Here is a 27515-nt window from a genome sequence, read left to right as displayed (position 1 = left end):
CAATGTAAATGTATTTGGTCTTGGCAGAATACATCTGCTATGCATCTGCTGCTGATCCTACAGCAGAGCAAGTACAGAGACTTGCTACTGCCAATACATCCACAATATGCTGCTGTGAGCATGTAAGAAATACTGCTGCTGCAAATATAACATACATGAAATAACCCCCATATAGCATTCATGAATCACCTCATAACATTTGATACAGATGGAGCTGTAAATTCAGAATTATGAGATATAAAATGTAGTTGTAAGAAAATAGCCAGTCTTATTTTATGAGTTTATGACTCGCAATTGCAAGTTCATATCACAATTCTGAGAAGAAAAGATATGTTCCAAACATCTTGGGAAAAGTTGCGAGTGGTTCAACTGTTCTGCTCTCTCTACAGAAGTGTTCTACGAGTTTGAGGAGTGCTCATTCCACTTGTGATTTCTGGTTTGTGTTTGTTGCCCAACGCCGGATGACAGTCTTGATTGTTGCCTCGTGTCTGGGCATCTAACACGCTGAGGTTGCTTTTCGTGGATGAGCAATTGTGAGAAATGGTCGTAAGATGAAATGTAGGATGGTTTCTACAGTCTGTGGTATTATGCTTTATTGTAACTGAATTATTAAGACTTAATGTTCAGCGGAACATATAATAAAGAGGAAAATTGGAATGATGAAATGGAAAATTACTTTTCTGAAATTGATTTAATATTCTTTATTAAAAAAACAAAAAAAAACAATAAACTATCTGTCACCTTTTAATCAACCCCTACCCCAAAGTTTGGTACCACTTTATAGTAACTGTCATTAACAACATTATCAAATATTACATTACATTATGGAAACGGTTATATTACAATAACATAAAAGTAATCCACATGGACACTGACAGCAATATTCTTAATTCTGAAATATATACAATATATAAGAATAAATGTATCAGGAAAGCACATATAAAGATGTAATCATGTATTGATTAATCATTAATCTTTTCCATCTTTCAATCCAGTGAGTTCTGACTACAGAAGTGTGCATTTAAAGAATTAGTAGACTGTGACTCGTTAGTTACCATATTTTAGGTTCTGCTGAAATATGTGTTCACATTCGCGTCGTCCTCGTCCAGCTCCTCTTCCGTGTCTGGCTCGTGAATGAAACCGTAGCGTCGATACACGGATCCGTCTTGACTGGTGTAGACCACGTCCACCTCGTCTCCACTGTCCTCTGGTTCTGGTACTCCATGTGGCATGGGCCGAGGACTGGGCTGTTCTCTAGCTACCCCGCTCAGTCGTTCATAACTCCGTCTCCAGCATAACCTTTTTTTGGCCCTCGCCTGTACCAGAGCAAACACAACTAGTGCTAGCACTACAGCTAGCAGCAGAGTGGCAGGTAAAGCTACAGATGCATGCTGTACTGCTTGGGACCTCAGAATAGCTTCATCCTGACTTATACTTGGTACAGGCGCCTCAAGACACAGTGCTGTAAAAAAAAACACATTTAATAAAAATGTAAAATACATTAATTAATAACAATTAAAATAGAGTTTTGTCAAATAAAAAATAAAATCTTTAACTCTTTAATATAGGGACCAATAAGGGACCCTTAAAAGATGCTAACGCATTGTTTACCATGAAGTTGTGTGCGGAACAACCAATCAAAACTGACTATGTCAGTTGACCAATCAGAACACAGTATGCTACCAAATGTTTTAAGGAAACTGAATCTTTTGAACAGCTTTGTGCGAACCGTTTGGGGATCTCTTAGAATTGAGGTAATTTTAAAATGATATTTTGACAAAATGACAATGTTTTTTAACCTTGGATGGATTTAAACCTATTGTACAGGACTTATAAACAGTGATAGGAAGCTTAGAATTTTCATCTTACTGGCTCTGTAATAGTTTACTAATGGAAACAATTTGGCCTTAAAGTATGACCAAATAAACTAAAATCTAAATGCAGTACTTGTTTGCGAAGGTTTTTTCTTTTTTACTATGCAAATGTAACAATTCACTAAAATGATTCTGATTTCCCAAAACTGCCCATTTAGGGCTGTAAGTTTGAGTAAAATTAGTAAACAGCTTCATTATTTAACCTAAGTTAACTACATTAGTTAAATATATTAGTTAGCATGAATTAAAAACGGAAACTATTAAAGCCTTTACTAATCTTAATGTTAATTTCGAAATTTACTAAAACTTTACTAAAAAAAACTGTTCACGGAGAAACTGAAATCTGCAGAAATGTTACTCACTCTCAGGCCATTCAAAATGCAGGGGGAAAGCGGGGCACAACATAACACTTTTTAAATTTCTCAGTACTATATGTGTAAATTCACATGGGGTTATAATTTATCCACAATGGAATGATGGTGAACAGGAGCAGTGACAGGTTTGAGTAAGGACACATGGAAGGTTGGTGAAATAAGGTATTGTCAGGGTACCTGGAGTTCATAAGTTACTTCATTTATCTGCCTCAAGATGTTGAAGGGACCTATGTAGAGGGCACCCCGCTTTTTGCAGGGTAGTTGTAGGTGGATGTCCCGAGTGGAGAGCCAAACTCGATCACTTGGCTGGAAGAGAGATTCCCAAGTTCCATACCCTCTCACTCTCTCTGAACCAATAATCCATACATGGATGGGACTTTGGACAGTTCTCCTGGCCATTGGAATAGTGGTGGTTGGAGGCCAAGTATACACTGAAAGGGAGTGAGGCCTGTGGACTCTTGACGAAGTGAGTTATGTGCATACTCGGCCCAAGAAAGGTATTGGTCCAATTGTCTTGCTGGTGGTGACAGTAGGCCCTGAGATAGCACCTGATCACTTGAATCTTCCGCTCAGTCTGGCCATTTGTCTGAGGGTGATATCCAGAAAACAAACTCACCGAAACTCCCAACAGTCAGAAAAATTAGCACCAGACCCTGAAGATTAATTGAGGCCCTCTATCCGACACTGTATCCTCTGGAATGCCAAAGTGTCAGAAGACCTGGTTGAAGGGGGCCTCTGTGTCACGGTTCATGTGTCAGTGCGTCTTGTGTGCGTCTGTTAACTAGCAGCAGCTGGGGTAATGAGCACCAGCTGCAACTCAATTGCGCTGCCTTTAAATTTGGCTGGCATCCTGTTCGTGTTGTTGGTTCGTTGATTTTTTGTCTGTCTCTCTTGTCTAGTAGTGTTCCTGTCCCTCCAGTTGGGATTCTCTGGACCTTATTCCTCGCCCGCCTGGGATTCCCGAGCTGGGTTTGAGTAACTGCTGCTGATTGAGTGGTCTGGACGTGATTCATCTGGGGTCATGCCATTGTCTTCCTACGTTCTCATTGCTGGCTATCTGAGTTACAAATAAACCATTTTTACTTCACACTTGGATCTCGTGGTTTGATCATTGTGACACTCTTCAGTTTCAAGGGTGGTAGGTAGACCCCTTAGCTGAATGAGTTTGCAGGTCTTGGAAAATGTATCTACTTCAATGAAGATGCTGGTAAAGCAGTTAGAGGCAGGGAAGTGGCAAAATCAACTCCTAGATGAGACCAGGGTTGATGCGGAATTGGCAGTGGCACTAGTTTGCCCTCAGGTAGATGACAGGGTGTTGAAATAATGGCACAGACTGAGCATCCTTTCACAAATCGGGTGACATCCTGGGCCACCTTGATAAAGCATCAGCAAGGTATTGCAAGTTCTTATGGTTGTTGAAGTCCTCAAATGGATGATTTGCTCCTTTCAGCCAAGTGCTACAACTCATTGAGGGCCAACTTAATGGTGAGCAGTTCTTGTTTGCCAATGTCAAAATTCTAAACTGTTAGGGATAGCTTCTTCGAGAAGTAGGCACATGGATGAAGTACTCGGGGCTCCCATTTCCGCTGGGATAGCACTGCTCCTATTCAGAGATGAAGCGTCCACCTCTACAAGGAGGGATCTTGTGGGCTCTGGGTGCAAGAGAGCTGTAGCACTGCAGAAGGCAGCTTTTAGCTTCTGAAAGACTGAGGTGTTTAGATTTCTGGCATATGAGAAAGGTCAAGGGAGCTGAGAGCTCACTGTAGCCACAGATGAATCGACAGTAGAAGTTTGTAAACCCCAGCAAGTGCTGAAGATCCTAGATGTTAGGAGGTTGTGGCCAATTCTTCACCGCTTCCACTTTGGTACGATCCATCTGGATACCTTCTGCCATGATGATGTAGCCGAGGAACTGGATGGAAGGTTGGAACTCACATTTCTCTAATTTCAGAAAGAGATGATATTGCCAGAGCTTGCTAAGTACTTGTTTCAGATGGTTGATATGGTCTGCGAGATTGGAGTAGTAAATGAAGATATTGTCTATGTAGACTATTATGAATTTGTGGAATGATGGAGAGCCCGTACGGCATAACCTGACATTCATAATGTCCAGATGGAGTAATGAATGCGCTCTTCCATTCATCTCCCGGAAGAATGCAGATTAGGTTATAGGCACTGCGGAGATCTAGCTTTGAGAACAGGTGAGCTCCATGCAGTTCCTCGAGTGCCTCTGGTACTAAAGGCAGGCGGTAAGCAAACTTTACCGTCTGGGAGTTGCGACTGCAATAGTTAATGTAAGGTCAAAATCCTCCATGCTTCTTGGCCATGAAGAACAAGCTAGAAGTTGCCGGAGAGGTTGATAATCAAATGAACCCTTTGTTGAAGTGCTTCTTGGATGTACTAATCCATGGTCTTGTGCTCCGGGATCGATAATGAGTATACTTTTCCCTTCTGTAATTTGGTGCCAGGCAGGAGGTGTATAGCACAATCCCATTGGCGGTGTGGTGGAAGTTTCATGGTAGCATTCTTGCTAAAGGAATGTGCCATACTCCTTTGGGAGGTTGATTTTTGTGAGAGAATGGACTGGGCATATGCCTACGTAACTCCAGGTTCACACACTCTGTCAGTGATGCATATTTTTTCAGAGCCCTTGTTAACGGATCAGAATGTTCACACTGCACACGGTAAAAGATGTGAATGATGTGAACGGAAAAGGACAGAAATATAAAGGTGTGAAAAGAATTAATATCTAGCACATGAGCATAGAGGGAGTTGTAAGTGCACAGGACGCAGTTTGAGCGAGAGGAGACACGTTTTAAGTGCGTGCACTCTCTCAAGGCAAGAGCAGCACGCATGTCTGGTTTTGTGACAAAGCAAAGGAAATCTGCATGTGAGCGGAGAGATTTGTGCTCGCGCTTTATTTTAATGTGCTTTCGCGTTACAATAATGCACTCTTTCTGCTGCTTCTGTACCGCATAGACAAACTGTATACGCACTGCAGACGGAGTATGTGTGAACCTGTATAATGTATAACAAATATATTTCAACACCAGAGGCACCGCTACAGTGAACTCTATGACCAATGCATGGCAAAAAAGAAAAAAAATCCCTGGACACGGGATATATTTATTTATTATTATTTTTATTTTTTTTGTCAAACCTTTACTTAGTGATTATTTTGACTTATGTCTGTTCTAGAGACATGTTACAACTTTTTGATAAAGCTCTGATTGGTTTTCTTTTGGAAATATGAATGCATTTATGACTGTAAAACATGTCTGTGTGTGTCAAAATCGATTATTTTAAAATCTAAATTAAATCAAAATGTAAATTTAATCGAACAATCGATCAAAGAAATTGCGCTAGTTTTTTTTTTTTTGCCCTAGATGAGTTTGTTTCTTCATCTGAAAATTTATCTTAGCATATTTTCCTCAAACAGTTTGACATTTAAAACATCTTCATGGAATTGTTTATTACAATTAAACAGCGTTTTGCTTCACAAAGTGTTAACTGATGGACTGGAGTCATGTGGGCTTGTTTTGAGTTATTGTGATGATTTTATCAGCTTGTTTGGATTCTCATTCTGACGGCACCCATTCACTGCAAATGATCCATTTGCTGATATACCATTACATTTCTCCAAATCTGTTCTGATGAAGAATCAAACTAACCTACATCTTGAATGGCCAGAGATTGTGTACATTTTCTGCAAATTTTTTTTTTTTTTTGGGTGAACTAATATGTTCACAAACAAACCCATGCTTAAAGTAGAAAGTACCTGAGCCTGAATCGCAAAGACAACACTTCTCGTTCTTCTCCCCAGACTGGCAGCAGGGCAAGCATTGACTGTCAGGGGCATGAAGGGCGAAATCTGGATGACAGGTAAGACAGCTCTGGGGCCCGGCGCCGGAACAATGTTTACAGGACTCGTCACAGGGTTCACAAACTCCCTAATGCCATTGAAAAATACAAAATATTGTTGCTTCTATTTTTAGATGAAAGTATTAATATTTTTATGGTTTTCATCTTTTGACAAAAATAGCAGTATGATCAGATGCTACTATGAATGGAGGCATAAACTTCCACACACACACTCTGTCATCAGCACTTACACTCTGCGAATAATATCGGCTCTCCTCACAGTGAGGGTAACACACCCCATCCTGCAGGACGCTGCCCCAGTCACACGTCACACAGCCCTGAGGAGTGTTATCTGCAGACAACACAGAATCACTCAGAAGAGAAAGGGTGAGACACCAACTGTTTCATTTAAAGAGATGGTAATATGGAGTTCGTTTGAGGTCCTAATTTTTCTGTTTATTTATAGTAAGGTAGTTGTTAAATTTAGGTATTGGGTCGGATTAGGAATGTAAAATATGGCCATGCAGAATATGTGCTTTAAAAGTACTATTAAACAGCCAATATGTCAATAAGCATGCTAATAAGCAACTATTTAATAGTGAGAATTGGTCTGTATACGAAAGTATTACATTTCTTAAGTCATATTATGAAAGAATAAATTTTTGTGCTCACTCTTTTTTTTAAATTGGTTCGGCTAGTTTAGTAATTCTAATGAGGACAAATATTCATGTCACAGCACAGAGCGCAAACCAAAATCTGACCGAAATATTGGAAGATTGAAAGGTTTAACATTTATAGATTGGCCACCTTTACTTCCATAATAAGTTTATTAATGTAATACTTATTTTTGCCTTTCTAAACAAAAAGGGAGGGATGTAAAAATGTTGCTTTTTCTGATTGACCTTTATTTGTAGTGAACACAGAAAATGTATTTTAGACTGGAATGTAATTAACACTAGTAGCATAGTACCTAATAAGTCAAGATATTTTATTTAATAGCTAATTCTATGTCATGCATTTTAGCACACTGAAACGTTATTATAGACAGATAGATATGGTTCTGTTTGCTGACTAGTCAATATAACATTTTGTGATCAAACAAGGGAGGCCATATAATGATAATAATGAAATATGTTGGTGTTACTCATAAAATGTAATATAAGAGAAATACCTGTGCAGGATTTGCAGCTGGTGTGGCATTGTCTGCAGCTGTGCTTGCTCTCATAAAAGCGCTGCGGACATTGATCCACACACTGCCTGGTGCCCTGCAGGTCCAGCAGAGGAGGTGTGCACACCCTGCAGGCGTCCGGCCCTGGGCCCGAGCACTGCTCACAGGAACGGTCACACTTCTCGCAGCCCTCCCCTGTGCTGAAGTACCTGAGGAAGGCACATCAGGTGAAAGAAACACAGGTCTTGTTATTATATACAGACAGTGAAAAGAAGGCAGTAAATTACTGGGAAATGAGATGCTAGTGCACAGCTCTGATAAAGTGAACGCAGATCCTTTTTTCATGCATTTGGCAGATAAATTTGCTTTTCAGCTCCACATTTACATTTTAGCAGCTCTTGGTTTCCCTGGGAATCGAACCCATGACCTTGGCATCATGCTCTATTGTTTGAGCTACAGGAAAGTCCTGTCCTATGTTTTCATCAAGACATTATCAGCATTTCCTTTAAGTCTTAGAAGTTGTAAGGTGAAGCCACCATGGCTCAGAACTGTTGGTCCAGCACATCTCAAAGATGCTCAATCAGATTAAGATCTGGGGAATCTTGGAGGCCAGGGCAACATCTCCTCATCATGTCCCTCAATTGATTCCTGATCTTATGCAGTGTGGCAGGGCACAATATCCTTCTGAAAGAGGACACACCCCTCATAGACATTTGTGTGTGTGCGAGAAGATCTTACCCAGTGGGACAGTGGCTGACGCAGAGATGAGAGAGCAGATGAAGGTAGCCTGGTGCACAGCTCAGACAGTCTCTGGGAGACGCCCCGGTACAGGTGGCACACACATGATCACAGGGCATACAGAAACCCAGCTCTACACCATCAGCCTCCTCATGGGCACCGTAAGTTCCTACGGGACATTTGCTCACGCACGAACCATCTGGAACACAAACAGGTCCCCATTAAACCAGTTACTTGTACAACCTGTAAAACAAGATCCAAATTAAGGATTTAAAGCCAAACCACAACTCATGAACACTTTAAATCAATATTACAAACACCACAATCAATGTCATTGTTTTCTTAACAAAAGAAATGCAATAATGTGAGTTTCAGGTCATTCGTACTGTGGAAATAGTAGGGCAGAGCGCAGGTCTGGCAGTCAGAGGGGCCTGGGCCTTCGCAGGACTGGCAGAGTTGATGACATGCTTGGCAAGTGAACTGGTTGCTTTGGAGGAACGTTTTGGGTGGGCAGTCCGAATCTCCAGTAACTCCACACATCATGGTGTTGGGATCCAAAACCAGACCCTTTTCACACTGCAGACACTGGGTGGGTTCTGGACCCTCACAGCGTGCACAGGTCTGGTGACACTCTATGGAGCCAAATATGGGGCATATATAATGTTCTAAATGATCAAAATTATATAACTGTGTTCAGTTACTGCAAATAAATAACAAAATAAATCATCAAATACTTTAATTTTGACACAAAATTAAACAAAGGGTTAATTTCTATTTTTGTACACGTAGAGCCGAGCACATAGCCTTTTGAAGTATACTCCATTTAATTTTTTTTTTTAAAGTGTGCATGAGTACTAGAAATTTTAATCTTTGTTTTGTCCAACTTTCATTCTGTGTCTGCACTATTTTTCTCAAAAGTTTTGGCAGTGACATAAATTTTGTGTTTTGCAAAGTTTGCTGCTTAAGCTGTTGCGTTGTTTATTCACATTGTTTCTAGACTATTGTGGAGAGTAATCAGATGCATTTTAAATAATTGCTAAAAGCTTCATTGGCCAAAAAATGTACTTTTCAAAAAAAAAAAAAAAAAATACAGTTTTGAGTTTTTTGATCCTGACACAAAATGACCAGCTAACATTAACTGAGTAATCATATCAGCAGCACATGTGAAAGTGTGAATGAGTACTAGTCAGGTGAAATCACTGTCATACTAACTAGATTGTAAGAGCAGACTGATTGCTGTAAAAGTAAGGAAGAAGCACTTCCAATCATTGTGTTCTGGTTAGCAATGGTTTTCTCCAAAGAAACACGTCCAGCCATCATTGATTAGCATCAAAATGGCATCACATGCAAGGAAATTGCTTTAAAGAATATTGCACCTTAAAGAACCATTTACCGAATCATGGAGAACTTCAAGTGGTGAACGTGATTTAACCAAGTACAACATGTTCCTGGATCAACATCCTTGTTGATCCTGGAACAACATTCCAAACAACCAATCAGAATTGAGGTATAGCTTTTCAGGAAATGTCAGTTTTAGGTTTACAATCAGGGTTAGGCACTTCTACACTCTTGTTAATTAGCTATCGTTTCACGCTGATTTTAGGAATACACTTTTTTTGATAAGTTTAGGTGTAGGAGTGGGGATTGGGTAAAGTCTATATTTTTGGACAGTAATGTTGATCCAGGATCAACAAAATATGTTGATCCAGGAACATGTCTGACTTGGCAAAATCACAGAGACCAACTTCAAGGAGAGAGGTTTGACTGCGGTGAAGGAGTCTGGGACGTCCCAGAGTGTCCAGCAAACACCAGAACGTCTCGTCCTGAGGAGGCAGCTACAGAATCGTGTCTCAAGCCGTGCAGAGCTTGCTCAGGGATGGCAGCAGGTCGGTGTGAGACCATCTGCACGCACACTGAAGCCAAGACTTTTGGACAACGGCCTGGTGTCAAGAAGGGCAGCAAAAAAGCCAATTCTGTCCAAGAAAAATGTCAAGGACAGGCTGAAATTCTGCAGGAAGTACAAGGATTGGACAGTTGAAGACTGTTCCAAAGTTATTTTCCCCGATGAAGTGCCCTGCGACATCTGGAAAATTGATTGTTTGGAGAAGAAACAGTGAACGCCACCATGAGTCCTGTGTTGTGCCAACAGTGAAGCATCCTGAGAACATCCAAGGAGTGGGCTCTCCCATAATTCTGCCCAAAAACACTGCAAGAATGGATGGCTATCGGTCAGGATTTGGCCCAGAAGCTAATATCCAGCATGCCAGAGCGAATTGCAGAGGTTATGCAGAACAAGGTTCAACACTGTAAATATTGATTCATTATAAATTTTTTGCCAATAAAAGCCTTAAAAATGTATGATATGCTTATCATAGTTTTTTAGTATACCAATGGCTATAACATGGGTAAATATCTACAAATACTGAAGCAGCAGACTTTGCACAAAATCAGTTTGAAATTTGGCAAAAATTATACGCCCCCTGCCCCCTAAGTGTTTATCTGCCATTTTGCTAATCCTCTGACACTTATTAATTTGTTTTAGTTGTTTTTGCTAAAACTCAATCTCTCCATATGTGCCATAACCATTACCTTTGAGGATATGTACGGTCACCTGATTCGCTTTGAGAGTTTAATTGCTTCCTCCAGTTATTTGTGATTTGTTAGCTCAAGTGTACTCTGTAATGGGTGTTGGCGTCTCCTGGTAAAACCCATGGTGCAAAGTGTGTACGATTTATAAAATTTGGCTACATGCATACTATTCTGATTACGAAATGTACATGCCACACACTATGAGCATACCCTAGAGATTACACATAAAACTTGTGGAACCTACACTAACCAGGATTTATAATGGTTTTGTGAATTAGTGGTATAACAACAGCTAATACTTCACCTTGGCATTCCTTATCAGAGGTCTGGTAATATGTTCCCGCTGGGCACTCTTCCAAGCACATGCCCTCGTAGAGTTTTGGGTTGAGGGCAGAACATGTCTCGCAATCATCAGAGAGAGGACCAGAGCAGGTGGCACAGGTGGAGTGGCAGCTCACACAGATGCCCTGATCCAAGTCTTCAAAATAACCCTTTGGACAGATGGCCTTGCATGCCCCGTTTAAGAGCAAATAGAGAAAACTGCACCCTGAAATTAAATAGTTACACAAAAGTAGTAGATTACAAATTCAGTGTACTCTAATTTCCACTGAAATTCAAAGTAATCCAAATATGTTCTGTACACATAACTCCACATTAAATAGATAGTATACAAGATAATATAAAAGGAAGATAAGTTCCATATAACTCCATTAAAGTGTCACTAGCTGGGTTTCCATCACCCTGCTTTTATGTACATTTTGAAGTATCGCATCAGAATCGACTGATGGAAATGCTGAATTTAGAATAAAAATGCTTTCACAAAAAAAAGTTTTTACTCTCGCTTGAGGTGGTTTTTGACTTTGTTTGAAAAAGGGTTAATGCAAATAATGGGAGCTGGAAATGCATTTTGCGAATAAATTCTTCCAAGCGCATCAAAAAAGTAATGTGACTTTGCGTTATGTGACAGTAAATCGGCAACTCGTGACCGTAAAGAGGTAAACGAAAAATGTTGTTATTTGGTCATCCGGAAATCCGGTCACCCAAGAAAAGTCTGTCCTCAAAGTATTTCTGTATATTTGCCTCCCAGAACTGTTGAACGACTGCCTTCCCAAAAAGCAGCATCCATCTCCGAAAGCAATAACTGCATTCATTATTTCGTCTGCTCATTCTGAGGTGCAAGCAATTTATTATAAAGGAAAATTATTATATTCAATAGCTTATTCTACTTTTCTTAGTGATGTATAGTGCCAGTTTATCAGGAAGGAATGGTTTTGTTCTCTTTGACTCTTTGGACGGGAGCGGTGCTTGTTCGCAAATGTTTTATGCGATATTCCAATTTTGCACACATCAAATTCGCAACTTTGGATGGAAACCCGACTACTGCTCACTTGGATGTATCTGTTAGTACTCTTTTAAATGGATCTCAGTTGTTACAATCACTCACTTGTACATGTGGAAAAATCTGTGCACACGTCACAGTGAGGAGCACAGCGTCTGCATGTGCCGTCTTCTGCCACATAGCTCATGGGGCCGCAGTTTTGTCTGCACGCCCCATTGGCCAGATGAAGGCCTTCTCGACATGAAAGGCACTGCGAGCTTGTGCCATCACAGGTCAGACAGAGTTCATCGCAGGGTTCACATGTCCCCAGCTCAGTCTCAAAGTAACCTCTGCATGACATACAAGACATACAAGTTTGTTTTCCATCTTGAATTCATTAATACATTCACACAAATTCCAGGACTAAATACAAAGTATGCTGTATTGCTAAGTTTTCTTACATATATATGTAATGGCTTATGTTACTAACTACAATTTTTGTCATGTAATCTGGAATCAGTAATCCACCCAGTACTATATATATATATATATATATATATATATATATATATATATATATTTCTTATGGTTTTCTGAGATGCACAGACGCAGCAGGTAATGCACACACAACTGTCATCTCTCTCTTTCTCTCTCTGTCTATCGATTGATAATAAATTGAAATAAATGCTTTCATATTGCATAGTAAATATTTCAACAATATTAAGGCTTCAAAGTCAAATCTAACATCAATGCAATATTACGGATCCATAAATGTTTTATATTTATGTTTATATTAAAATATAGATATATTATAACTGTCCAAATCTTTCCCTGTAAAGCACGTTTGGGATGTTTCAGCCGTAGCGACTCACTCTGGACACTCTGACCAGCAGCTGCCCTGGAACAGATAGAGCTGGTAAGGGTCTGTGGTACAGCTCACACACTCGTCTCTGCTCTCACACGCCTCGCAGTTCGCAGAACACCTCTCACACAGAAGACTGGAGCTGTTCGCATAGAAGCCCAGAGGACAGCGCTCTACACACACAGCCTCCTGCTCCAACATGTATCCTGTTGAGAAAGCAAACAGAGGTGCAAAGTACCTATTTAGTAGGCAAATGTCTTATTTATTTAGCAAGTGCTTTTGAAGCAGGGTTTAATTAAAAGGGAACTCTGGCCGTCTGTTTATCAGGTGGGAGGGAAAGGAAAGCTAACCTATACGTTACCGGTAGCACATGTGATGCAATTCTGAGCCTTGGGACCGTAACACGTCAAGCAGGATCTATCACAGTAACGGCAAGTGCGACTTTCCCCTTAAAAAAAGACATGATTATTATAACGCTTAGTTTTTCTAATCTGCTACCTTGGTTTTCAAAATTTTAAATGCCAAGAACCTTGATGAAATTGATGAAATGAAATGAAAAAAGTCAAATTTCAAACCTTGAATGAAAATGAGAACTGTTGCTTTAATAAAAATAAATTAAAGCTATATATATATATATATATATATATATATATATATATATATATATATATATATATATATATATATATATAACAATGACAAGAGCACATAACATTACTAAAACCTAAAATGAAGTTAGAATGGAAATATAAAAAAAATAGTCATAATAATAAATACTATAATAGTACATAAATGATAATACCATAGCACTGGTGTCTATTGTATTCTCACGTATGCATGCCAATGTGCAATAAAAATATTAGATTTACTTTATATTAAATTGAAAATATGTCTTTTATTGGTTTTCCAAAGCAGTTTTACAGAGATTGTCACACAAACCCCAGTTCTTACTGCTAAGATAATATAAGTGACTAATTAGAATATTTCCTAACTTAAACCTTTATACTTTCTTATTAGATATGAGTTAAAATGCTAAAAAAAGTGGAATGTTTACAGCCCTCCAAAACTATTCTGCCTTTTTTTATAACTCTATAATCACATTTTCAATATAATAATAAAAAAAATGCCTGCTAAATTATCACCATTATGTACTGTATTACTACCAGATGTCCAGCAGAGCACAGTATTACACCAACTAGAACAGACATAAGCAAATCTAAACCTAAGCAGCAAGTTTGCAACAGAGGGTGGACTTTTCCTTTTTGTTTCTTTCTCATGTTAATTGGCAGGAGTTCTTTCTCACCATCAACATATTGGCCTTCCGGGCAGCTGATCACCGGGCACTTCCCGTAAACCGGGCGGCTCCAGCCACTGCATCGGTCACAGTCCCTCAGTCCAGGGCCATGGCAGGTCAGACAGGAGCTGTGACAGGGCTGACAGCGCCACCCTCTGGAGTCTTTAAATGTGTCTGCTGGGCAATCCTTCACACAGGTGCCGTCTTTTTCATGCAAAGAGAATTTTAGTGTTTAGTGATTTACACTAAAATATAATATAATAAAGAGCATAAGAGACTTAAAAAAAAGAAAAACACTTTAAACACTAGCTGTTCACGGGTGATAAAACAATTGTGATAGTTCTTAGTATATTACTGTAGTAAGATTCAGGAAGAAGTAGGCGTCTATAAACCAAAAAACATGGATTTGCATGAATGAACCTCTGTTTCAGAAACACATCAGTAACCTGCACTGATTTTGCATGAACTATATTTGCATTCCACTTCTATTTCCCATTCAAATGAGTGAGAGAAGCAGTGCTGCTGTACACAATATCCTTCTGTGAAGTACATGCAATGCTCTATCAGGCATTTTCACCCCCCCCCCTATTTACATAATTACCAACTAAATTAAATTTAAGGCACACACACACACACACAAAATATATACATTTCCTAAATTTTTTTAACTTTCAGTAAATGAATGGACAACAAATGGATTTTCTCCCGATTTAAAGGGTTAGTTCACTGAAAAATGAAAATTATGTCATTAATGACTCACCCTCATGTTCATGTCGTTCCAAACCCGTAAGACCTCCATTTATCTTCAGAACACAGTTTAAGATATTTTAGATTTAGTCCGAGAGCTCTCAGTCCCTCCATTGAAGCTGTGTGTACGGTATACTGTCCATGTCCAGAAAGGTAAGAAAAACATCATCAGAGTAGTCCATGTGACATCAGAGGGTCAGTTAGAATTTCTTTGAGCTTCGAAAATACATTTTGGTCCAAAAAAAGCAAAAACTACGACTTTATTCATCATTGTCTTCTATTTTGGGTCTGTTGTGAGATTTCAAAACACTGCAGTTTGTGATATCCGGTTCGTGAACGAATCACTCGATGTAACCGTCTCTTCTTGAACCAGTTCACCAAATCAAATTGAATCGTTTGAAACGGTTCCTGTCTCCAATACGCATTAATCCACAAATGACTTAAGCTGTTAACTTTTTTAATGTGGCTGACAAACCAATATCCCGGAGTAATACATGTACTCAAACAGTACACTGACTGAACTGCTGTGAAGTGAGAACTGAAGATGAACACTGAGCCGAGCCAGATAATGACTCGTTCACGAGTCAAGAACCGTTTCTGTCAGATGCGTCCGATTCGTGAACCGAGGAGCTGATGATACTGCGCATGTGTGATTCAGCGTGAAGCAGACCGACACACAGAGCGTCTGAACTGAACTGATTCTTTTGGTGATTGATAATGAACTGATTCTGTGCTAGTGTTATGGGTGCGGGTAAACCGAAGGCTTGAATCAAGGGCAATCATCGCAAATGACGCCATTACGTCGAACGAAAAAGAACCGGTTTACTGAATCGAACTGTCCGGAAGAACCGGACAGTCAGTGTACTGTTTGAGTGCATGCATTACTCCGGGATATTGGTTTGTTTGAACTCAAAGGAAGTGTCAGCAACATTAAACAAGTTGACAGCTTAAGTCATTTGTGGATTAATGCGTATTAGAGACATGAACCGTTTCAAACGATTCAGTTTCGATTTGGTGAACTGGTTCAAGAAGATCCGGATACATCGAGTGATTCGTTCGCAAACCGGATATCATACACTCCAGTGAACGGGCTCACAACAGACACGGAAGAGAAGACAACGCTGAATAAAGTCTTAGTTTTTCTATTTTTGGACCAAAATGTATTTTTTGTTGCTTCAGAAAATTCTAACGGACCCTCTGATGTCACATGGGCTACTTTGATGATGTTTTTCTTACCTTTCTGGACATGGACAGTATACCGTACACACAGCTTCAATGGAGGGACTGAGAGCTCTCGGACTAAATCTAAAATATCTTAAACTGTGTTCAGAAGATAAAAGGAGGTTTTACGGGTTTGGAACGACATGAGGGTTTGTTATTAATTACATAATTTTTATGTTTGGGTTAACATGAACATGTTTGGGTGAACTATACCCTTAAGTTAAAAGTATGGAAGCTATTTAAAAGGTCAAATAAATTTAAAATGGCAATATTGACTTTTTCCTCACAATTCAGACTTTTTCTTGCAATTCTTAGTTTATATCTATATAAAATATTAATAAATATATTGCCATTTCTACGACAATTTATTTATGCTTTATTGGCATGTCAGCAAAACCTTTAAAGGGATAGTTCACCCAAAAATGAAAATTCTGTCATTAATTACTCCCCCTCATGTCGTTTCAAATCCATTGTTCATCTTCAGAACACAAATTAAGACATTTTTTATCGACATGAGAGTGAGTAATTAATGACAGAATGTTCCTTTTTGGGTGAACTATCCCTTTAAGTTTCATTATAAATGCCCCATTGGAGTTTTGACCCTCAGGGTTTCTTCACAAGCATCTCTAGATGATTTAGCTCTCTACAACGGGATAAAATGACTTTAAAATAGTATTCATTTTAAATTGTAGCTATAGGCTGGACTTAACCAGCCAAAGTAATGCGACTGAAACAGCTTTAGCTATCAGACAGGAAGATGAGTGAACTTTAGTGAGGCGCTCAGAGGAAGTAGTGCACGCACTGTTCAGGAAGTATCCAGACTGACAAGAGAGACACAGGCTATCGCTCCAGCAGTCCACACACTGCTCCGGGCAGCTGATGCACAGTCCTCTACCGCGGTCCTCGTAGGTCCTCTGGGGACAGTGCTGACGACACTGCTGTCTGTATCTACACACAGAGATAACAAACAATAGACTTGTCACATATTGAAGCTAAACACTCCATTGTTTTAAGCAGGACTTCAACATATCCCTTGAGGGCTGTTTTCTAGAATAAACATGCATAGATGAGCCATTACGGAACTCTGAAGCTAAGAATTATGCAAGAAGGTAATGTCAAAACATATGGCTTTGTGCAATCTTACAGGTCAGTTGTGGAGAATGCATAAGGTGACCGAAATCCAACGTAATTTACTGAGATTGTACAACCAGAACCATTGGGAGCCATTTCATTTCTTAATAAACTGTGTTTATTGCCTTCTTTGGGTACGCGTTAAAAACCACAAGTTGCATAATTTGTGTCTAACTTAGAGAATTGGTGTATTCGAGGCAACATTATTACAGGTTACTAAACCTATAACTATAAACAAAAACGTGTTACTTGAAATAAAATATATGTTAATTGAAGTCACCAAGGGAAATTTTCATTTAGATTAATTTGATGTACAAAAATATCCCAAATTGAAATCAATCTAAACATAAAAAACTAATTCAAATTACTAACTAATACAATAGTATTTTAATTATACAAAAATAACACTGGTTTGCACTGAAAAGAATAACATTAGTTGGTTTCAATCCAGCATTTTCTGTCTAATATCCCAAAATGTGCATAAAATACAAGATCGGAAACATGAGTTGTGAATAAAATTTCTAAAATGCAAATATAATAACACAAAAATCATATATGCTCACTTAAAAGTGGATTCATTTTTTATTTGGCAAGCAGAAATCCCCAAAGTTACAATTTATCGAATAAATTCCTAGACGCACGTTGAAAATCGTGTAACTGTAATGAGTCACGTGACTCTGCTCAGAGACAGAAAGGAAATATCTCGACATTTTGTTTGCATGCTTTAAATCACAGGTAATTTACTAAAAGTGTCACAATTGTGTCAATTATTTTTTACGATTTCAATTTTGCGGCAATTTTAACACATGCATTGTAAACAATCAATTAGCAAAATAATTTTAAAACATTATGATATATTTCACATACATTACATTCGCAACTTTGGAATCAAAGCTTTTCAATTCGTTTGAATTCAAGTTAGTGAACTTAGCAGCTGGTTGAACTGTAAAGTTTGAGTATATACTGTAACACACTCAAATATAGCGCACAAAAGTGTTTGGTGAAAACTATTTAGTTGCCTCACTACTCACTCAGACCTGTTTGAAAACTTGCTTATAAAGACTTTGGAGCAGCTTCAGAGCAGACTTACTATTGAATCAAAGACGTTCTGATCCACAAGCTCCTCCTTCAGGGTGAGGAATATAATGCAGGCTGAGATTATATAAGACCGGGGCGGAAGATTTCAGTGCTTCGACAGAAAGAGTAACCAGAGAAGCCAAACCACACCAGAGAAATGAACACCATCCCAAAACCTCAGCGCACCTGCCTGCAGCACTGTTACTGCAGATCTATATAATAAAGCACAAGACTGAGAGATCATAGTTTAAAGTCTTCTGTCATTGTTCTATCATGATTCTTAAATCAGTTGTATGGAACATTTGGAAAGAACACAATCTTTAAATAACCAATCAATCTTCTGACTGACTGCAGTGTTTATGAGCACTGACTGATAATTATCCAGTGAAGTTATAAGAGAGGAAATGAGGGACAGATTAAAAGATCATTTAATGGCACCTTGGTCTCTCCTTATCAAAGAAGGAAAAACACCTGCCAGGCACTTCCTGCGGTGTTGCTATATACAACTGGACTATTTAAGGAATGACAGCTGGAAGCTTTATAACACTATCATCAGAGCTGCTCGACAAAACATTAAAACAGACAGACTGACATTTCAAGCACAACATGGACATACAGTATTTGTTTATTTTCCCTTACTATCAGAAATAGTTCGAAAAACAGACTGGACTCATCATATTTGATAACCTTACTACCAAGCTCCATTTAGATTACATAAATTCAGCATTTCAAGAAGCTTTTTATTAATACTGTGTATTAGCATTTATACTAGCATTCAAAATATTTAGTTTTTTACTTTTATTCAGCAAGCATGCATTACATTTATTAAAAGCGACAGTAAAGACAACCAATTATAAAAAATATAATTTAAATAAATGTGTTTTTGTTTTCAAATTTTATGACTTTCTATTTATCAAACAATTTTGACAATTATTATTATTATTTTTTTTAATATTAAGAAACAGAACTATCTTCAACACTGATAATAAATGTTTCTTGAGCAGCAAATCGGCATAATATTATGATTTTTGAAGGATAACAAGACGCCGAAGACTAATGTAATGATTCTGAAAATCCTTTCATTATTTTTTAAATATATTAAAATAGAGTTTTTAAATATTACTGTTTTAAATATTTAATTTAAATGTTAAAAAAAAAAAAATCTAACCCCAAAACTGTAGAACAGCATATTCCAGAAATAATTTTTCCAATAATTACAACTCATATTATAATAAGCACTGTAATTTTCTTTAAGCCAAACATTGCACATTTAACTAAATTTATATTTCTACAAATAAAATAAAAATCTCTTTACTGTACAGGCACATACACAAACTCTTCACATTAGTAGTGTTTATTTATGAATTTCTATACAAAACTAAAATATACATTTATTTGAACTTTTTTATGATCCCAGATTTTGAGAAAAATATAACATTTTGGCTTGCTTTTTTGGTCATATTGTTTATTTGTCATTTCATAGTTTTGATGGCTTTATTGTCATTCTAAAATGTGGAAAATGGCAGCAATATAGTTAAGAAGAAGAAGTAGATGTCTTCAAAAATTTTGCATGTATTAAAATCATAAAAAGAATTAAGCTAAATCATAACTAAAATTTTGCGCTATGTTAAACACATTTCTTGCTGTAGTTAAGCGCTGATCAAGTGCTCCGTCTGAGACACAGAGGTGCCTCGCTTTGGAACTCAAGACTTCAGCAAGATGTTTGAGCGAGACGGAGGACAACAGCTGCCATGACAACAGCACAAGCACAATGAAAGCACCAGAAATGTTCGGGGGGGATTAACATTGCTCTTTTCCTCTCTGAGTGGGCATTCATTATCCAGGACTCTCTTACCAGACACGCCAACCCTCTGAGCAAAGAAAGTCCTTCAGTTTCAACCGAGCGGAGAGGAGATGGGCTCAAATTAGTGAGGAGAGAGGGAAAGAAGACAGATTGAGTGAGTAGAGGGAAAAACTCATAAGAGGAGGCTCCATGTTGAGCAGCGTGGATCTCAGGTAACTGGCCGTGAGACTGAACTGAAGGTGAAATCTGATGCACACAATAGCTGAAGGCCACAACACACAATCAAACCTCTGTTCTATTCATAGCATCTCTGCAATGCGCTCCAAAAGACCTCAACACAGCTTAAAGGTGTAGTTCAGCTAGAAATGACAATTTACTGAAAATTTCCTCACCCGCAGGCCATCTAAAATGTAGATGAGGGGGGCTAAATATCACGCTATTGGGGTCGCTTCAACCCACGGACATGAAACAACTTGCGGCAACAGTGTTAAAGTAGCCCAGTTACGCGGGAAAACCACGGACTTGGCAACACTGCTCTCAGGCTATCCAAGATGTAGATGACTTTGTTTCTTCATCTGAACCGATTTGGAGAAATGTAGCAGTACATCACTCTCTCACCAATGGATCCTCTGCAGTGAATGGGTGCCGTCAGAATGAGAGTCCAAACAGCTGATAAAAACATCACAATAATCCACGAGTAATCCACACGACTCCAGTCCATCAATGACCATTTTGTAAAGCACAAATCTGTGTTTGTAAGAAACAAATTCACCATTAAGACTTTTTTAACCTCAAACTGTTGCTTTCAAAATATTTCATAATATTGTTTTTAACTGTTTGGACTCTCATTCTGATGGCACCCATTCACTGCAGAGGATCCATTGGTGAGCAAGTGATGCAATGCAAAATTTCTCCAAACCTGTCCTGTTGAAGAAACAAAGTCATCTAGATCTTGGATGGCCTGAGAGCAGGGTTGCCAAGTCGGTGCTTTTCCCGCGGAACTGGGCTACTTTAACACTGTTGCCGCAAGTTGTTTTTACATGTCTGTGGGTTGAGCGTGATATTAAGCCTTGGGAATGCAAATTTTACTGGAGGATTCCTACCGAAAACGTGTGTTTTACCCCCCAGAATGCGATTTTTACAGGGGAACGCCCCTCGAAACGCGATTGGGATAGTTTTGAGTATAGCAATTGGGTGGGTTTTGTTGTGAAAACCTGGCAACCCTGCCTGAGAGTGTGTACATTTTCAGGAAATCATCATTTAATTAAAGACCTGACAGCAACAGAAATAGACCAATTTCTCAAATACAATTGAAACTTACAGGAAGTAGCCGTCTGTGCAGCTGTGGCAAATCTCTGGATCATCTGTTGTGGATAAAAAACAAGCAGTGATTATTAAACCATGCATTGCTTATTTTTTTGTCACTGCTTAGCATAAAACAAGTCAATAACAAACAACTGTAAAACAATTGGATGCAAGTATTAATGAATAATAATAATACTACCTAAATGAGTTGCACTGTTAAAATACTAAAATGTAAAAGTGTGCTATTTACCTGTGGAACATGTTTTACAGCCAATACCGCAGTCTATACATTCTTGTGTATCCGGGTCCTGAACCTGACCTGTGGTGCAAGCAAAAGTGTGAGTATCATGTGTGTGTGTGTGTGTGTGTTACATGATTGTTTAGAAGTTATACAATAGTTGGTTCCTGTCCTCAATTTTGATTGGCCAAATGGCATTCAAATGTAACTTTACAGAGGGGGGTTTCAATCCATAAATCAGAAATACTGTAATATAATATTATGAAAATACAGCCAGAAAAATAAATAAATAAATTCAGAAAATCTGTGCTCATCTGTGAAGTTTATCATAAAGAAAGAAATAAGTTTCTTTCGAGGGTACCCGGGTGATGCTAACTTCAGGTTGGCCTACAAAAATACACCATCACTGCAGTGGTCTATTCTGTCATCTAAAGCGGCCTGTCAATCCATTTAATAGAAAGAGAGACTCACCAGCTCCACACAGGACTGTCAGACAGATGCCGCTCTGAAGATGGTAGCCCTCTCTGCACTTAGCACAAACACTGGCGTCAGCACAGATCTCACAGTTAGGCATGCATGGAAGACAGGTGTACTGCTCTCGGTCGGGATAAAACTCTCGTGGGCAGTGAAGCCTGCAGTGGCCCTGATACAAGAAACGCTCCTTCCCTTCCTCATCTGAAATCATCACACACAAAATACATTTAACATGGGGACACATGATCCAAATGACAATGTAATCTAAAGAAACCAAACCAAGAGGTCTAAAATATCCAGTTTGCGAGGAATTTGTATGTCCTTTGTAAACTGCTGGCTATATGGATCACTGGTTTACTCTTAATAAATTACAGCATGTTTTCCAAGCAGGTAATATTATGACATTGGTCAGGAGTTATTCCAACAGTAGCAGCTGAGGGTGAATGTCATGATTATATAAGCATGTTTATTGGGACATTCTTTTCATGACAATAAAGCCTAGTTGTCACTATTATAATGCAGCAGGACATTTTACTTTTGAGCTTTTTTTATTCTGTTTTTGTAATTATTGTTGTTGCAGCACAACAAATCATTACTGTGATGTATAAACACTTTTAAGTACTTTTAAATACACACACACACACACACACACACACACACACATATATATATATATATATATATATATATATATATGTACGTATAATTTATTTATTAATTTACGAAATGTAAACTTTTATTTAGCATGGGCACCTAGTACTTTTACACTTCTACAAATAAATAAACAATATCACATTTGTAATAGTTTATAATAATATTTCACAAAGTTACTGTTTTTACCATATTTTGATCAAATAAATGCTGTCTTGGTAAACATACATTAACATTTTTTTTTTTTTTCAAAAACACACAAAAAATGCTGCATTAAATGCTTACTCTTTCTGCAAACAGTCACTAAAACTGAAACTCAGCTGAATATCAACATCTGCTTGTGTCTATCATGAACTCTTCTTTAAATAGAAACAGTAGCAGGGATCTGGCCGACAGGTTTTGCCTAGACTGGGACACATAAACAAGGGCTATGTACAGTGTTTGGGCTCTTTTGGCAATGTTATAGTTGTCACACACTGATGGATGCGAGACCTCCCCCTTCAAGCACCTCGGGCTGTGGAGAGAGAGGTGAAGATTTACAGTGCTCTTCTTTGAGATGGTTGAAAAGGAGGGATGGCAACCATGAACGCCTACTGAACAGAATTCAATAGAGCGGCTTGGGCTGCTAAAGACCAGTGTTTGCTTATTCATTCTGTACTGTTAAAGAAATAGTTCAGCCACAAAATTACAATTCTATTATTATTTACTCACCCCCATGTTGTTCCAAACCCATATGCTGTCATTCATAAGCAACAATGGATGGCAAGATCGGTGAATATGACTTAAAAGGATACTCCACCCCAAAATGACAATTTTGTCATTAATCCCTTACCCCCGTCGTTCCAAACCCGTAAAAGCTTTGTTCGTCTTCAGAACACAATTTAAGATATTTTGGATAAAAACCTGGAGGCTTGTGACTGTCCCATAGACTGCCAAGTAAATAACAGTGTCGCGGTCCAGAAAAGTATGAAGCACGAGAATACTTTTTGTACGAGAAGCAAACAAAAATAATTACTCTATTCAACCATACGCGATTCTGTGTCCGCCACAACACAAGGATGAGTTTTCGACGTGTATTTACGCTTTAATTTGACCGAAAACAGCGCATCCGTGCAGCGCGGCAAACAGCGCATCCGTGCAGCACGGCAAACACAGAAGAGCATTAGCTGCTTGCGTTCAGTGAATATTCTCCAAAATGGTGCTGCGGTGATGCAGAGAGAAATTTTTGAATAAAGTCGTTATTATTGTTTTATTCGCGGACAAAAAATAATTTTCGTTGCTTCATAACGTTACAGTTGAATCACTGAGTATTCCGACGATGTCTTTCATACTTTTCTGGACTTTGAACAGCGTAATTTTCTTGGCAGTTAATGGGACAAGCCTCCTGGTTTTCATCCAAAATATCTTAAACTGTGTTCCAAAGACGAACAAAGCTTTTACGGCTTTGGAACGACATGCGGGTAAGTGATTAAATACAACATTTTCATTTTGGGGTGGAGTATCCCTTTAAATTACGATCTTATCTGAAGACTTGGAATAATCTACATTGAACACTGGACATGGTAATGGTTTATTACTTTAGAGGTTTTTCATGGAATAGATTTACATTTCTCATTGAACTGCCCCTTGCCCAGAATTCTTTGCCATTGAAACTGAAAAAGAAATGCCTTAACAAAAACATACAGACAAAGTGTGTCCCAATACACATACTTATACAAATCTGTAAGCCATTTTGTATAGTGCAAGTAATGTGTTCAAAGAAAAAATTCCAACGTTAGGAAGTGCTCTTCAAATACCCAACTGATTTATCTGATGAAAGAAAGAATGGAAAACTTCCTGCACTTAACAGACACAGCTTTAAAGCGACAGTAAAGCGACACAAAAATAAAAATTCTGTCACCGTATTACAAACACTCCAATTGTTCCAAACCTGTATGAGGTTCTTTCTTCTTTAAACACACAAGATGATATTTTGGTAAACAAACAGTTGACGGTAGCCGTAGTATTTTGTCATGCTTTGGGGGAAGCCATCAGACTATGATGATGTATGACAGAAATACCTTATAAAATCTTTGGCTAATGTACTTTCAAAGTCGGGAAAGATTATTTTAAAGTTCTGATTATTTTAAAGTTCTGAACAAGTGTTCTTCAAGTAACCTTAAAAGAACATTTGTTCAAAGTTGTCTGGTCTTTAATAGTGTTCTCAAAACATTATTTATTTATCATTCTCTGGGCACAGTTTTAGAACCTTGTTTTAGAACATTCAGAAAACATTCAAATGTCAAGGTTCCAAAAAATAAATAAATAAATAAACATTCCCTTGATGTTTTCTCTAAGATTCTAAATAACTAAAATAACCTACAGACAACGTTTAGTTATTAAAACACACACCCACACACACATATAAATACATAACAATAGATGTACTGTAGCCTACACGTAACAAACTTGTGGTCAAAGAATACGCGTTTATCCTAAATGGATTGCTGGGACTGGGGCTTAAGAAAATTCCAATAGCTGCCTTGCATAACTTGAGGTATTTTTTAACTATGTCCGGACAGAACGGAAACATTGTCAGCTTTCACAATGCTGGAAAGGAAGTGGTCTCACCTTTTCCCACTCCCATGTTTTGCAGTTTAAAGTCTACTGTTAAACTATCCCAGTGACATCGATTAGGCTACTACACAAAATCATAATAGATTCATTTATGGAGAAGACCTTAATTCAACTCTTCCTGTAGCCTAATTATAAGTGCGCAAAGCCCTTTCATGTCTGAGGTCACTATACAAACTCTCTTTTGAGGTACAGCAGTCTTTGTCACGTTGATAAATAGTGAGAGCGGCTTCTTTGTGTCACCGCAGCAGCTGTGCTCAGAGGACTGGGAGGTTCGCCTTCCCAATTGTCTCTTAGAGCTGGAAAACCCCTTTGTGAACCTGCACAATACTACCACAGAATCGTATCACCCAATTGCCAAAACAAATTAAATATCGAGTAGTGTCACTGCCCACAGGAACAGCTCCAAATATAAGTTTTTACTCCTATGACTTAATATAGCTCGAATTTTATAGTTGCGGTAACGTTCTGAAAACATCACGTCATTATAATAATAATAGTCGTTCTACTGCGCATGCGCACTGATAGCGGGTCTAAGAATTGTCCCAATCGAGGCACCTGTTTGATCCAGTAGATATTTCAGTGTTAAACTACAGAATATAATGGTGAACTGTCTCTTACCTAAACCACAAGCGGTGCACTCGAACAGCTCGTGACCCTTACACTCCGTGCAGGAGGGATGGCATAAAACGCACTGATTTTTTAGTAAGAACTGTCCGCTGGGACAGGACTGCGCCGGCGATCTGGACTGAATTAACCCGCAACAGCATAATGATAAAATAAAGAGCGTCGAACCGGCGTTCATCGTTCGCGGAGTTGTATAGCGCATCTATTCGCCATACACACACTCACACACCGTTCAATCAAGTGGGTCAGTCCTGCCCTGCCAGTGACAACCAGCGTCTGAATAACAAAACTTGCCCAACAAGTTGCTTCTAAGGGGAGTGATTGGTCAACAGGCCCTCGGGGTCCACCCATTCCTCTACTCCGCATCTCATATAAAGGAGGAGGTTATATGCACAAGCACAAAATACTGAATTATTCAGTCTTCCTGAATCACACACACTCACACATACCAACATTACTGTATGTTCAAGCACAGGACTATAATTCATCTGAGAAAAACAGTAATCAGTGCAAAGTATTTCTAAAAGTAGCTATATCTTCATACAGTCATATAACAACAACAATTATTATTATTATTGTTGTTGTTGGTGGTGGTTATTATCATTATTATTAGAAAGTGGTAGCCCACTGTAAAAACCTGTTCATTAGGTTGACTTGTTACCGGTATTATCTTGAAACTGTGATTAGCCTATAGCTACTGTACAAAACTATAATTATCTGAGATTATTTAGCAGTCATAAGAACCAAGTATTTCATAATGTATATTAAATTACTTACAGTGATAAAATAGTACTATATTACTAATAATATAATGATAATTATAAACGTGGTAGCCCACTGTAAAAATAAATAAATAAATAAAATTGTTCATTGGTTTACTTAGTTACCTGACCATATGGGAAAAGCATGAAAGAAAAACATGGAAGACGTTGAACATGAATTTACTTTTATTTTACATAAAATGTGTTATAAGAAGTAAAAAGTAAAAACAATAATGGATAATTTATTTAAATAAATAAATACTGTGTGGAAGGCAAATTCCCATAATTCTCTGTATATTTCATCACATTTGTGTTTCCAAGTTTACCCTAGGTGTCAGCAAATGCATCTCTGAGTCTCACTGTTGCGCATTCCTTTTTGGCAAATTTGCTCTGCCTCCAAGTTAGATGTGAGCAGGATTTTTAGGCCACTCCAGAAACAGGATTAAGGACATGCACATTAACCTTCTGGATCAAAGCCTCTTCAGTGCAGTTGTTTCCGCTCAATATTCTGGGCCACTTTCCTGTTGTCTTACAAGTACAAGTTCCAGCACTCATGCTTGGGTTTTAACATAAAGTCCAGTTTTAGAACAGAATCTCATATTATAGCATCTCATGCTTTGGATTACTTTTGCCAAACTATGTGAGATGTGATATGAGTTTATTTCAAATAAGGCTTCACATTAACTTCCAGATTTAGGACCTGTATGTTGCATGCTATTGTTGTCTCGTGTGTTTTTCTCATTTCTGTCCCAGTGGACTTCAGCTTCCTGTGAATCTGTCCTGGCCTC

General features: G+C 38.4%; 1 protein-coding gene across 2 annotated transcripts; it reads right to left on the bottom strand.

Moving 5' to 3' along the window:
- Nucleotides 1-686: 686 nt before the first annotated feature.
- On the bottom strand, nt 687-26228 carry LOC113043507 (proprotein convertase subtilisin/kexin type 5-like). Of its 2 annotated transcripts, XM_026202940.1 has the most exons (16): nt 25961-26228; nt 22073-22276; nt 21614-21682; nt 21380-21422; nt 16849-16994; nt 14088-14282; nt 13146-13232; nt 12795-12990; nt 12049-12272; nt 10909-11151; nt 8402-8647; nt 8016-8214; nt 7281-7486; nt 6361-6461; nt 6027-6198; nt 687-1462 (listed from the first exon to the last, which is right to left on the bottom strand). In XM_026202940.1, the coding sequence occupies exons 1-16, from the start codon at nt 26166-26168 to the stop codon at nt 1062-1064; spliced, it is 2940 nt and encodes a 979-aa protein (XP_026058725.1). In that variant the 5' UTR covers nt 26169-26228; the 3' UTR covers nt 687-1061. The 2 variants fall into 2 exon arrangements, with proteins under 2 accessions (XP_026058725.1, XP_026058726.1); XM_026202941.1 differs by lacking the exon at nt 13146-13232.
- Nucleotides 26229-27515: the final 1287 nt, after the last annotated feature.

The sequence above is a fragment of the Carassius auratus genome, chromosome 25, assembly GCF_003368295.1.
Source record: "Carassius auratus strain Wakin chromosome 25, ASM336829v1, whole genome shotgun sequence".
In the NCBI taxonomy this organism is placed as follows: Eukaryota; Metazoa; Chordata; class Actinopteri; order Cypriniformes; family Cyprinidae; genus Carassius; species Carassius auratus.
This window is presented reverse-complemented; position numbering and strand designations above follow the sequence as displayed.

Bases quoted from the DNA above. Each gene is read 5' to 3' on its own strand.
- LOC113043507 (XM_026202940.1), bottom strand. From the start codon at position 26,168: ATGCGCTATACAACTCCGCGAACGATGAACGCCGGTTCGACGCTCTTT. The intron at 12,991-13,145 runs GTAACGTATAGG...CTTTCTCAACAG, and splicing joins TTGCATCACATGTGCTACCG to GATACATGTTGGAGCAGGAG. The intron at 8,215-8,401 runs GTACGAATGACC...TTTGTGTTCCAG, and splicing joins TCTGCCCTACTATTTCCACA to ATGGTTCGTGCGTGAGCAAA.